The sequence below is a fragment of the Elephantulus edwardii genome, unplaced genomic scaffold (assembly GCF_000299155.1).
Source record: "Elephantulus edwardii isolate Elephantulus edwardi_28Jun2011 unplaced genomic scaffold, EleEdw1.0 scaffold00378, whole genome shotgun sequence".
NCBI lineage: Eukaryota > Metazoa > Chordata > Mammalia > Macroscelidea > Macroscelididae > Elephantulus > Elephantulus edwardii.
Window position 1 is genome coordinate 1228485 of NW_006400128.1, and position 13445 is coordinate 1241929.

Below are 13445 nucleotides of genomic sequence, written 5' to 3' on the forward strand. Positions count from 1 at the left end.
AAAAAAAAAAAATTAACCATCATTGGACCTTGTCCATCATTACCTTGTCTTTTCACCGGATTCTTCCCATTTGCTCCCCCTCCCCTAAACTGTGCAGCCTTGAGGTTTCACCCCTACCTATCCTAACCCCTCTTCCCCATGAGTTCCTGTATATGCTTTACTAGTTATCCTTCTGTTTTTACAATAATGGTCTTAAGCAGCATTTGTCCTTATGAAACTGCATTAGTTTACTCAGCATAATGCTCTCCAGCCTCTCACAAGTTATGTATTTTTTTTAATTGTTGCTCCTGAGTGCTGCATAGTATTCCATTTTGTGAAATCACAATTTCTCAATCCATTCAGTTGTTTTTGGACATTTGGGCTGTTTCCATGTTCTTACAGTGGTGAATAACTCTGCTATGAACATATGTATACAAATCTGTTTGTGTCTTAGATATCATTTCCTTGGGGTATATTCCTAGTGGTGGAATAGCTGGGTCATATGGAGTTTCGATGTTCAACTTTTTGAGGAAACGCCAAACTGTCTTCCAGAGTGGTTGCACCATTTTACAATACCACCAACAGTATATGACAGTTCCCATCTCTCCACATCCTTTCCAACATTTATTGCTTGCTGCTCTACTAAACTTTGCCATTGCTACTGGGGTGAGATGGTGTCTTATTGTGATTTTTTAACTGTCTTCAGTAAGATGTTGCTTGTGACTAATATTAATCATATTAGATAACTTCTGAATTCTGTGGAATCACATTTCTTTAGAATGGGTACAAATATTAATTTAATTAATATTTAATTACTGATTAATAATTCTGCCAGTCAATTGGCCAGGTATCTGTCTTCCACATTTCTTGGTAAAAGTGAGAGAGCTGTGTTTTCTGTCAATGCCTTCGGTGTCTAAGACTTCTTTCTTCAATGCCACTGATTCTTGATCATAATCTATTCTGAAATGGTTGAGTTTCAAAAACCCACTGCTGTCAAGTCAATTCTGCTTTGTACTGACCCTCCACTGAGTTTCCAAGGCTATAAATCTCAATGGGAGGCTTTTAAAGTTATGTGGCATCCGAATCCACCAGATGCTCTGCCGGGGAAGGAGGGACAATCTCCTCCTGTACCAGTCAGATCTGATTTGACGGTACACACAAATAATAAAATAAAAATTAAAAAAAAAAGTTATGTGGCATCAAGAAGATTACAACTTATAATAACCAGGAGGAGTCTGCAATTTTTCTTACCAGTGCCAGTGGTAGATTTGAATTGCTGGAGACATGGGACCTTTTTGTTAACAGCTTAACTTGCTATAGCCTATGCCAACAGGGCTCACTGATTTTAGTACAATGACCTTCCATCTTAATTAATCATTCCTGTGCCAGTCAATATTTTGTCCATAGAATAGGACAATTAAAACAGACATTCGGATGGCGGGGGAAGAAGAACAAACTGGGGAGGAGGGTAGAGAGAATGGTGCAGCAATGAAGGAATGAAAACCCAAAATCCCTGTAAATGTTCATTAAAATTAATAAAATTTAATAATAAAAAAAATTTTGTCCATAGAATCCTTCACTAATGGTATTCTCATTTAAAAGAGGCACATTAAGTAGCTGATAGACTAACAGATTAGTGTACAGGGGATCCAATGTTAAGAGAAGGACCAAAAACTAGAGAGGGACCAAAACCTGCTTTTCACAGCCTTACCATAATCATCGCCCACAACAGCAAAAAACAAAAACAAAAACACACCCCACAACTTGGTGATTTACCTTTACAAATTTTCAGGGCAAGTAACCAAACATAAGTATCCAAAAGGGTGATTTAAATATATTCCAAGTCTCTGTAGCAACTTAATCACAATGAATTCAGAAAACTAATAAATTGGCATTTAATAATCAAATCAGTAGTAGTTTTGTTTTACACATGGCTACTGACAGGTGATAATTCTCTCCTTTCATTTTGTTCCCTACAACATTTTTACCCTGGGAGACTGTGAATCTATTAAATAAAGAGAAATTAGTGTTTCAGATTTTCAGAAGACCTTTGGACTGAGGCTTTTGAAAGATATTTTATATCATGAAAACATAGATTCAGAGTATCACCACATAAAAGACATAAAGCTATGAATTTTAAAATAAATGGTAAATTTAAACAAACCTATAAAAGCGGTTTTCAAGTCTTCGCCTGATGGTATTGAGGTCAGTTGGATACGCAACAACAGTACAGTACAAAGGGTAGGCACTGAGATCCACTGGAACAGCAAAAGGACTGGAAAAATCTACAAAATTATTGAAATAAAAGCAGTTCCCAAAGTAATCAATATTTTGTGTTTACAAATTTAGCACATGAAGAAATGGGGAGTAATACACTGCATTTCTAAAACTACAAAGAATTTATTATTCAATTAGACAAAAATTGTAATGTTATTCTTTCCTTTGAATGTCAAATTCAACTCAACTCAGTGCCAATGAGTCACCTTGGGTTTCTGAGAGTGTAAATCATAGTGAGAGTCTCAGCTCTCCCACAGAGCCACTGGTAGATTTTAATTTCCAGAGATGCAGCAAAACTCACTATGGATTGATTATGCCACCAAAGCTACTATCTGTGAACCATGCATGACACACTGAATTAAAATTCAATAAAAAGAAACAAATTCAAAGAAGCACTGTGCTTAACTTCTGATTTATGTCTTTTCTGAATAAATGCCAAACCTCTCAGGTGACATGTTTTAGGAAATACAACTATCATTGTTGATGGTGTGTGTCATTGAAGATTATGGAAGAAGATTGTTACATTTCTCTTACAGAATGATTTATGGGTCTCAACTGCTGAGTTTTTGGTTAGCAGCCAAGAGCTTAACCACTAATGACCAGAGCTCCTTATTATTATGGTTAAGATACATTACTGACAAAGATACTTTATAAAATAGATACTTTACAAAGGAACTCATCCAAAGTTAGGCTCAGGGATGGCCAGACAGCCAAAATAACTTGAGAAACAAAGACACCTCTTTGCTACTAGTCTTTTCCCAAAACTCATTACTATCAAGTAAAAAGTGACTTACAGCTGACACTTCAGCAGGTTTTCAGAGGCTATATACATCTCTTTGTTGATGGTGTGTCCTGTTGAATTGATTGTAACTCATAGTGATCCTCTTTCCAAGGTTGTAATCTTTATGGAAGCAGACTGTCACATCTTTCTACTGAAGGGTAGGTTTCTAACCATTCACTTAGCAGGAAAGTACTAAACTACTTTGCCACCAGGACTGTTTTCGCTGGTTTCCTACCTGCCATCAATTGACCTAATATTCTTTCACATTTATCATACCCAAGGAAAGAAGATGGTTGATGCCCTGAATAACTCGTTCACATTCTTCATCTCTAGAATGAGCTCCCCACTCTCCTTCTTGAGGTTTGTACAGCAAAGCAGTCAGTTCCTCTTGGGATACAGGAACACCAGCACCAACTTCATCTGGAAAGGTAGCTGGGCATATGATGAGAAATCAGAAAGAATTAGTTTTCAGTATAATGCTATTATCATTTTACTTTTAGAAGAATTATAATTCATTGGAAAAATATATTTACTTCCTTCTGGAATGGGCTCCATGTCCCAGGGACTCATCTTTTCTCGTTCATTATTGTCCCAGCTATTTAAAAAACAAAACAAAACAAAAAACCAACAAAACAACAAAATAAACAAGATGCAAACCAAATTTACATGACAATTTTATATACTAGCACAATCTGCAATAACTTGGTTGAAATTTGGAAAAGGACAATATAATTATCTTTAAAATATTGTAAGAAAAAACCCCACAATCACAACAACAAAAAACCCTCTACATTGGGTTCCAGAGTTTAAACATCTCAATGAAAGAAGACTATTCATCCTTCTTCCAAAGAGATACTGGAGGATCTAAAACCCTAGAACTATGCAATTTTTTGGTGAGGAGTGCAACTTTCTACAGGGGTCCCTCTTTAAAACATACCTTTGTTTAATAAAAATAATAACCTTAAAGAAAATATGATTTGTCAACATAAAACTGATAGGGTCTACTATTGGTAAACCCACTTCTAGTTGTATTTCTATATTTTTATTGCTGTTAGATGCTATTGAGTTGAGTATGACTCATAGTGGCTCTATGAACAACAGATTTGAACTACTCCATTCTCATCATCCATCCTATCCTATGCCATCCTTATTATCTCTGACACACTTGAGCCTATTGCTGCAGTCACTGTGTCAATCCATCTTATGGAGGATCTCCCCCTCTTTGCTGACCTTTCCAAGCATGGTGACCCCTTCAAAGGAACAGACTCTCTCAGCAATGTGCCCAAAGTATGTGAGACAAATCTTCCCCATCCTTTCCTCCAAAGAACAATCTGGCTACACTTTCTTCAAGATATATTTGTTTCTTCTTTTGGATACTGAGTGATATCCAACACAAATCAAAGGCATCAGTTCTTCTGTCATATTTATTAACTGTGCAAATCTTGGGTATAAAACAAGTGACTGAAACGACTATGGCCCAAATCAGGCCTACCTTAAGTTTTTAAATGGACATTGTTGGTCTTCAGGATCTTGGAGTTTCCTTACAGCAGCCTTTCCCAGTGTTGTATCTCTCCCGTTCTCTTGACTAATGGTGCTAAAGCTGTTGATTGTGGATAGAAGTAAGATGCAATCATTGACAATTCCAATCTTTTCTCCATCTGTCACGAGGATTTTTGTCTTCTTGATGTTGAGATGCAATCCACAGTGAAAACTGCAATCTTTGACCTTCTGCAGCAAGCGCTTCAGGTCCTCCTCACTTGGCAGCAAGCAAGACTGTGTCATCTTAATAACACAGGTTGTTGATGAGTATTCTTCTGATATTGATGGCACTCTCTTCTTCTTCATAGAATCCAGCTTTTCAAATGATTCACTCAGAATACAGATTGAATAGGTAAGGAAAAAGGATACAACCCTGCTATGTACCTTTGTAGTGTTTCTTTGTTCTGTTTGAACAAAAGCTTCTTGGTCAGAGTCTAGTTTTTGTATAAGCATTTATAAATGTCCTGGGATTCTAATTCTTCTCAATGTTAGCCATCATTTGTTATAATCCACACAGTCAATATGCCTTTGCATAGTCAATAAAATACAAATATATATTCTTTTGGTGTTTTCTGCTTTCAGCCAGAACCCATTTGATATTAGCAATGATATTCCTGGTGCCATCGCCTCTTCTAAAGCCAGCTTCAACTTTTGTAAGTTCTATATCAATGAACTGTTCTTGCCAATTTTCAAGGATCCTCAGCAATATTTTATTTGCATGAATTATTAATGATACTGTTCGATAGCTTCCACATTCTGTTGGATCACCTTTCTTGGGAATAGGAACAAATATGGAACTCTGCCAGTCAGTTGACCAAGCAGCTTTCTTTCAAAAAATTTAAAAGTGATGTATGATAGGGTATTATGTTATCACAAGAGTCCACAATTAAGGTTGCATAGTGGAATGTACTTGGGGCGGTGGGAGGGGTGCGGGGGGATTGTCTACCAGGGAGGGAGTGTTTCTTTTACTTTTGAAAGAGAGGAGCGAACTGGGGGGTGGGGGGAGAGGGCTGGGTGGGTAGAGAAGTGCAGCAGTGAATGAACGGAAATCCAAATTCTCTGTAAATGTTCATTAAAATTATTTAAAAAAAAGTTTCCTGGCATAGACAGGTGAGCACATGGAGAGCTGCATCTATTAGTTGAAACATGCCAGTTGGTATTCTATCAATTCCTGGGGCCTTATTTGTTGCCAGTGCCTTCAGTGCAGCTTGAACTTCTTTCTTGATTACCATTTGTTCTTGTTCATATCGTACTTCCTGAAATTTTTAGTGTCAATTCTTTTTGGTGTAGTGACTGTGCATTCCTTCTATCTTCTTTTGATGCTTCTTGGATTATTTATTCTCGGCTTGAATTTGTTTCTCAGTTCATTTAATTGTATAAATAGTCAATATCAATATTAGGCCAGAGAAAAGTATAAACATGCCTTTTTTTCCTGGAAATAACTTTCATGCCATCAAGTTAGAAATTAATAGCAGACTTTCCAGTGGATTTTCCAAGGTAGTAAATCATACAGGAAGAGACTGCTCATCTTTTTCCTAGAGAGTATCTGGGGGATTTGAACCACCTGCCTGCTTATGGGTTGGACGTGTAACTTGGTACCCATTATTAGTCCACCTTTCAAACTGAGTCATTTTAATAGACTTCTTTTGTCAAATAATCTACTTTATGCTAACAGTTTAAGTATTAAAATAGATTTTAAAACTTTTATTACTTCCTTTTGATCTCTAATATGAAGACTAAAAGTCAATCTCTGTAGAAGAAACATTTCTCTTATCACTCTTGTGAAGAACACCTATTAGAAATTTTAAATCACTGGAATTACACAAAGAATTAATATAAATGTTGTCAAGAAAAAGTACTTCCTAAAAATAATCACCTCTGCCTAAAATTTATATCATACACCACTGTTATAAAATAGGACTGACATGGGGCTTTGAGGAGAGAAAGAAAGAGTGGATAGATAATGAACACTACATTGGAACAGATGAGGGGAATAAAGGTCAGAATGGAATATATGATTAGGCATTATATATATGAAAACAATCTGGAACAAGAGGTGCATTGCAAAATGGACTGCAGGAGGGAGAAGGGAGGAAAATGTGCAACAATGAATGAATAAAAAATTTTAAAAAGGTCTGAAATAGTTACTTTAATAATAATTTATTTCAGTATTCTCTGTGAATAAGTACTTGCAATTCTTTTCTAAAGCAGTAATTCTTCTTCGTTTTAGATCTATTATCATTTTTCTGGTAAAAAAATCAGTAAAAGCAGATATATAAGAGAAAAATAAGAACAGAAGTTAAAAATATGTCCTCAGTCTCAACTCTGTTTTAGTATACATACATAAAGCTTTAGACAAAAATAAAAAAGTTAACATAAAATATATTTCTTGCAAGTATATTATGAGACTTGACAAATCAGAGAAAAAGGTATTCCTGTGTAAAGTTTATAGAAACTCATATAAAAGACCATCATCATACTTACTGGACACTGTAACACTGGAAAGAGCTATCAGGATACTCCGCTTGAAAAGGCTGTTGACTCTCTACAGTTCCAAACCACCAGGCATCATCTATTATACTGCGGAATCTATCACCTGGAAAGATTTAATAACTTCTTAAAAGGGTGCTCCTTTTTGAGAAGAAAAGAAAAGACTGCTTCTGGGAATATTAGTTCTATGCCATTCTAAATTCCTACTGTTCACTGACTACACAAGAAACATTATATCTAGCATTTTAAGAGGTTCCAATCTGAGGTTTTCATATAAGTGAGTTTTATATTTTATCCTCTTCAAATATCTTCATTTTCATGTAGTCGAAATATTTTTTAAAAATATCACTTTATTCCACGTATTCTTAAGGAAATGCTACTGAATATAAATTAAACTTTATAAATAACTTGAGATCTTCATTATGCACATTCCCCAGAAATGATGGTATACCAATTGACATATCTCAACTAACAGATGCTACCCTAGATATGCTCATCAAGTTGTGTCAAGAAATCTGGAGGACAACCACTTGGCCAACTGACTGGAAGAGATCTATATTTGTTTCCATTCCAAAGAAGGGTGACCCAACTGAGTGTGGAAATTATTGAACAATATCATTGATATCACATGCAAGCAAGATTCTGCTGAAGATTATACAGAAATGACTGGAACAGCACATTAACAGAGAACTGCCAGAAGTGCAGCCTGGCTTTAGAAGGGGTCGTGGTACTAGGGATATTGTACCTAATGTTAGATGGATCTTGACTGAGTACCAGAAGAATGTCTATCTTTGTGTAATTGACTATGCAAAGGCATTTGACTGTGTGGATCATAACAAACTGTGGCTGACTCTGAGAAGAATGGGAATCCCAGAACATTTGATCGTGCTAATGCAAAACCTGTACTTGGACCAGGAGGCAGGCAGTTGTCAAAACAGAACAAGGAAATACTGCATGATTAAAAATTGGGAAGGGTGTACACCAGGTATGTGTCCTATCTCCATACCTTTTCAACCTATAGGCAAAAAAGATTATCTGGGAGGCTGGGCTGTATGAGAAGTGTGGCATCAGGATTGGTGGAAGATTCATCAACAATCTATGTTATGCAGATGACATAACCCTGCTTGCTGAAACTGAGGAGGACCTGAAGCACTTGTTGCAGAAGGTCAAGGACTGCAGCCTTCAATATGGATTAAGGTTCAATATCAATAAGACAAAGATTCTTACCACTGGGCCAATTTGCAGCATCAGGATAAATGGTGAAGAGATCGAGATTGTTTACAGCTTAAGTTTGCTTGGCTCCACAGTCAATACTCTTGGCAGCAGCATCCACAAAAGGCGTATTGCGATGGGAAAGTATGCTGTTAGGGACCTCTCCAAAGTACTGAAGAACAATGGTGTCACTCGGAAGACTAAGGTGTCTGACACAGGCCATGGTCTTTGCAGTCACTTGCTGGGCATCAAAGAATTGAACAATGACTAGGGAGGATAGAAGGAGAATTGATGCCTTTGAACTGTGGTGCTGGAGAAGAGTATTGAGGGTACCATGGACTGCCAAGAAAACAAACAGATTCATCCTGGAGAGGGTTAAACTAGGCTGCTCCTTGGAGGCAAGGATTCTGGAGCTTCATCTGACATCCTTTGGACATGTTGTAAGGAGGGACAGGTCCTTGGAGAGGGATGTCATGCTTGGGAGGGTGGAGGAATGGCGCAAGAGGGGAAGACCGTCTATGAGGTAGAATGATTCAGTGACTGGGGTAATCGGGATGGGTTTGTCAGAGGCAGTGCGACTGGCACAGGATAGAGCAGGGTTTAGGGCTGTTGTACACAGGGTTGCTATGAGTCGCAGGCGACTTGATGGCACATTAACAACAACAACATATAGTAACTAATTTATTCCCAATGTCAACTTTATAGATGTTTGTATTAACATGATCTCATTCTGTAGGTGAGGAAACTGATACACAGAAAGTTTAAAAGTTTACCCAAGATCAAATAGCAACAGAGACAGGATTCCAAGTTAGGGTAAAAAGGTGAAAGTTATATATTTGCTATAGATATAAATTTATTTTTAAAATCCATGCATAAAAAAGTGAATGTGCAAGAAAGTGTCTACAAAGTAACAATACTTCTATCATATATTATGATACACAGGTAAATTTCTTTCTCCCCTCCCCCCAGTGTTATTTTCCTTGAGAGAAGAAGGGAACGGAAGGAAGAAGAAAAAGAGAGGTTGTAGTTTACTTAATTCAAGGTCCTAAACAACATATGGAAAGGAAGCAAGGGCTCAAGGGGTGGAGGTGGGGAAAAGAGAGAAGAAAGGAAAAAAGCAGGACAGGAAGGGGAAGGGAAAAAAGGTAAATGGGGATGATAGAGATATAAAAATGCAGAAAATAAATCATAATTAGTAATGATCTGTATAGCAATAATCTGTTTAAGAGCCCAAGTATAAAGTGATCTATGACAGCTCAATTCATACCTGTGAATTTTCTTCATATTAAGATTTGTATTTGAGTTGTTGTTAGGTGCTGTCCAGTTGAGTATGACTTATAGTGATGATATGAACAAAAGATTTTAACCCTGTTCTATCCTGCACCATCCTCACACTTCCTGACACACAAGAGCCCATTGCAGCAGTCACCCTGTCAATCCACTTCCTCTTCTTCGTTGTTCCTCCACCCTTCCCAGAATCACGTCCCTCTCCAAGGAAGAGCACCTCCTATCAACATGCCCAAAGTATGTGAGGCAAAGCTCCATCATTCTTGCCGCCAAAGAATATTCTGGCTGCACTCCCTCCAAGAAATCTATTTGTCCTCTTGGCCATCCACAGGATGCACAGTGCTCTTCTTCAACACCACAGTTCAAAGGCATCAATTCTTTTTCTGTCATCCTTATTGTCCAGCCCTCAGATGCACAGCAAATAAATGGAAAGACTATGGCCTAAATCAGACACACCTTAGTTCTCAAACTGACATTGCTACTCTTCAATAATTTAGAGATGTCCCTAACTGCAGATTTTCCCAGTGCAACGCGTCTCCTATTTTCTTCACTGCTGATACCAAGGGTGTTAACCGTAGATCCAAGCAAGATGCAATTGTTGACAGTTTTTAGTTGCCTCTCCAGCCATTATGCTGCTGCCTATTGCTCCAATGTTTAGAATCTTTTTCTTCTTGATACTGAGATGCAATCTATACCAAAGACTTCATTCTTTGATCTTCTGCAATAAGTGCTTCAAGTCCTCCCCACTTTCAGCAAGCAAGGATGTTATCATCTGCATAATGAAGGCTATTGATGAGTCTCCCTCCAATCCTGATGCCACATTCCTCCTCATGAAGACAAGCTTCTCAGATAATTTGCTCAGCATACAGACTGAATAGGTATGGAGAGAGAATACAACCCTGGCACATTCCCTTCCCAGTTCCAAACCATGCAGTGCTCCCCTACTCTGTTTGCACAACAGCCTCCAGGTCCAAGTACAGGTTCCTAGTGAGCATAATCAAGTGCTCTGGGATTCCCATTCATCTCAATGTCAGCCACAACTTATGATCCACAAAGTCAAATGCCTTTGCATAGTCAATAAAGCACAAATAGACATCCTTCTGGTAGTCCTTACTTTCCGCCAGGATCCATTTGACATCAGCAATGATATCCCAACTGCCGTGGCCTCTTCCAAATACTGCTTAAACTTCTGGTAGCTCCCTATCTATGTAGTATACCGGCCATTTTTAAATGATCTTCAGTATTATTTTGCTTGCATGTGATTTGAGTAGGGTAGGTTATATGCTATGTATGATATACATAAAATCACTTAAGTACAATTGGAAAAATAATTCAGTTTATTTTCCTAATTTGGCTGGCTGACTTTCCCAGCTCTCTATTAAGTTTCTTTTTGTTAAATGAGAGAAAAATAGATGGTCTATTTAAAACTTAATAGCTATTAAGGGACAATACTATACTTACCGATCTGCCAGTTTCTTTCTTTGGCTTCATTGTAAAACTGATATAGCACAAGGAAGTCAATGACATCAGGCATGTCATGATACCTATATAGAAAAAAACCCACATGGAAATCAATAGAGTATATCTATTTATATATCCAAGGACACAGATTTAAATGTGAGGTAATAAAGAAAAATAATGTAAAAAATACCAAACAAACCCCAAAACTAAAGAATCAACAACCCCCCCCAAAAGCTCAAATCAATTGCCTTCTCATATTCTGACTCATAGCTGACCCGCCAAGAGGAAGATTGTCCATCTTTCTTGATCAGAGCAGCTGGTGGATTTTAATAGCGAGAGAAGCACACAGCCTTTGGGTTAGTAGCATAACTATATAGATTACTAGAGCTCTCTAGAAATGCCTTAGTTTAAATTAAACCCCATCTGCTATGATCTGTTTTAGTGTTATCTGCTTACTGTTGGGTCACTTTAATAATTTTTTTTTTTTTTGCCAATAAAGACTCTTACATAAGGTATTTTATGTTAAAGATTTCTAAAGAGAAATATGAATTGATATTCTTTTACCTTACTGGATTTCAAACTCAACTTTAAGAAATGTATCATTTACTTGGTACATTTACCTACTTGTTATAAAGAAATACAGTTATAAGTAATAGAAAATAAAATCAATTACTGTTTCAAACATACTACCAGGCATTTTATAAAAATTTATCATTTATTTTTCACAGTAATGCTGAGGAAGCCGTCTGGCACTTTCTCAAAAAAACTGGAAATGGAAATACCATTTGGCCTAGCAATTTCACTACTGGGAATATACCCTAAAGAAACCAGAACTTTCACTCAAACAGATGTATGCATACCCATGTTTACTGCAGCATTATTCACAATAGCAAAGCCATGGAAACAACCCAAGTGCCCATCAACCAATGAATGGATTGAAAAACCATGGTACATTAACATAATGGAATGCTAACAATACAATGAATTAATAAAACATTACACAACCTGGGTGACCTTGGAAGACAACATGCTTGAGTGAATTATCTCAGTCACAAAAGGACAAATACTGTGTAACACCACTGTTACAGCAGGATTGACATGGGAGGTTGGGGGAGAATAGGGATAGAGTGTATATATAATGATCACTGCACTGGAATAGATGAGGGAAAGAATTGTTTAAAAGGAATATAGGATTAGGCATTGTATGTATAACAAAATCTGGAATAAGAGTACATTACAAAGTGGACTGGTAAAGGAGAAGTAAGGGGGCGGGAGAAAATGGTGCAATAATGAATGATTTTTTTTTTTTTAAAAAGAAAGTGATCCACCAGATGCTGTGCTGGAAAAGGAGGGGCAATCTCCTCCTGTACCAGTCAGATCCGATTTGATGGTACAGGCACACACACATAATAATAAAATAAAAATTTAAAAAAAGAAAGTGAACTGGGGGTGTGGGAAGGGAGAGGGAGGGAGGAAAATGTGCAACAAGAAATGAATGAAAATCCAACTTTTCTGTAAACTTTTGTTAAAATCACAATAAAATATTTTTAAAAAAATAATCCTGAAGAAGCAATTAGCATCTCCATTCCATCTTACAGTTGAAAGTTAGAGAAGTAACTGTTTAAGTAAAAGAAAACAACAATTAAATTTTTATCTTTGTAACTTTAAAGCCTGTAATTTTTCAGTGTTTCTACTCCTACCGTCTAGTACTCTGTGGAATATACTGATTGTAAAACACGTTAACACAAATGTGCTCCCATAGCCAGAGGAAGCTACTCACTTAATGGAAAATGATTCACCAGTCATTTTGCCTGAAATGGGGTCCAGAAATGCAAGTTTCAAGCAGCACAGTGTAGGTGGTCCAATCTCATATTTGATTCCCACAATCTTAACAAACTCTTGTTCCTATTCATGACAATTCAAATATATTATTCTTTTCAATATAAGTAGCTGAACATTTTAATAATATTTCATTATTACTTAACAATACAAAAATTAATTGAATGCTAACCAAGTGATAGGCAATGTATTAAGTCAAAATCTCTTGAAAATAATCTATTTGAAAATGAATGTTCTTAAACCCTATTCTTATTGCTCAGTTAAAATATATTTTAAGGGGGATTTGGATACTCTGGTTAAAAATTGCTATGCTAGCAGAAATAAAGTGAGTGTACAGGAGTAAGTGTATATGTTTAAAAAGTGGATCTACATTTATAAAATACAATATTCTTTTGCAAACTCATTATTTTTATTTTGTGAGCTAATAGATGACAAAACTTAAGTAAATGGCTTAAAGTTATATGTTAACATATAACACAGTTAAGATTCAAATCCAGATTTTATCACAAAGCTCAGCATCTGTCACATATATATTCTGCTTCCCACAATTTCCTAAAAACAAAGGACTACAATTAAAAAA

General features: G+C 36.6%; 1 protein-coding gene across 1 annotated transcript in view; it reads right to left on the bottom strand.

Moving 5' to 3' along the window:
* The window catches only part of BRWD3 (bromodomain and WD repeat domain containing 3), a 363038-nt gene that overhangs the window by 58899 nt on the left and 290694 nt on the right, over positions 1–13445 (bottom strand). Inside the window, exons 26-31 of the mRNA XM_006902191.1 lie at positions 12807–12931; positions 11027–11109; positions 7061–7172; positions 3571–3632; positions 3314–3469; positions 2144–2264 (exon numbers count right to left, since the gene is read on the bottom strand). Coding sequence (XP_006902253.1) covers positions 2144–2264; positions 3314–3469; positions 3571–3632; positions 7061–7172; positions 11027–11109; positions 12807–12931 — 659 coding nt within the window. The remainder of the gene's footprint in view (positions 1–2143; positions 2265–3313; positions 3470–3570; positions 3633–7060; positions 7173–11026; positions 11110–12806; positions 12932–13445) is intronic.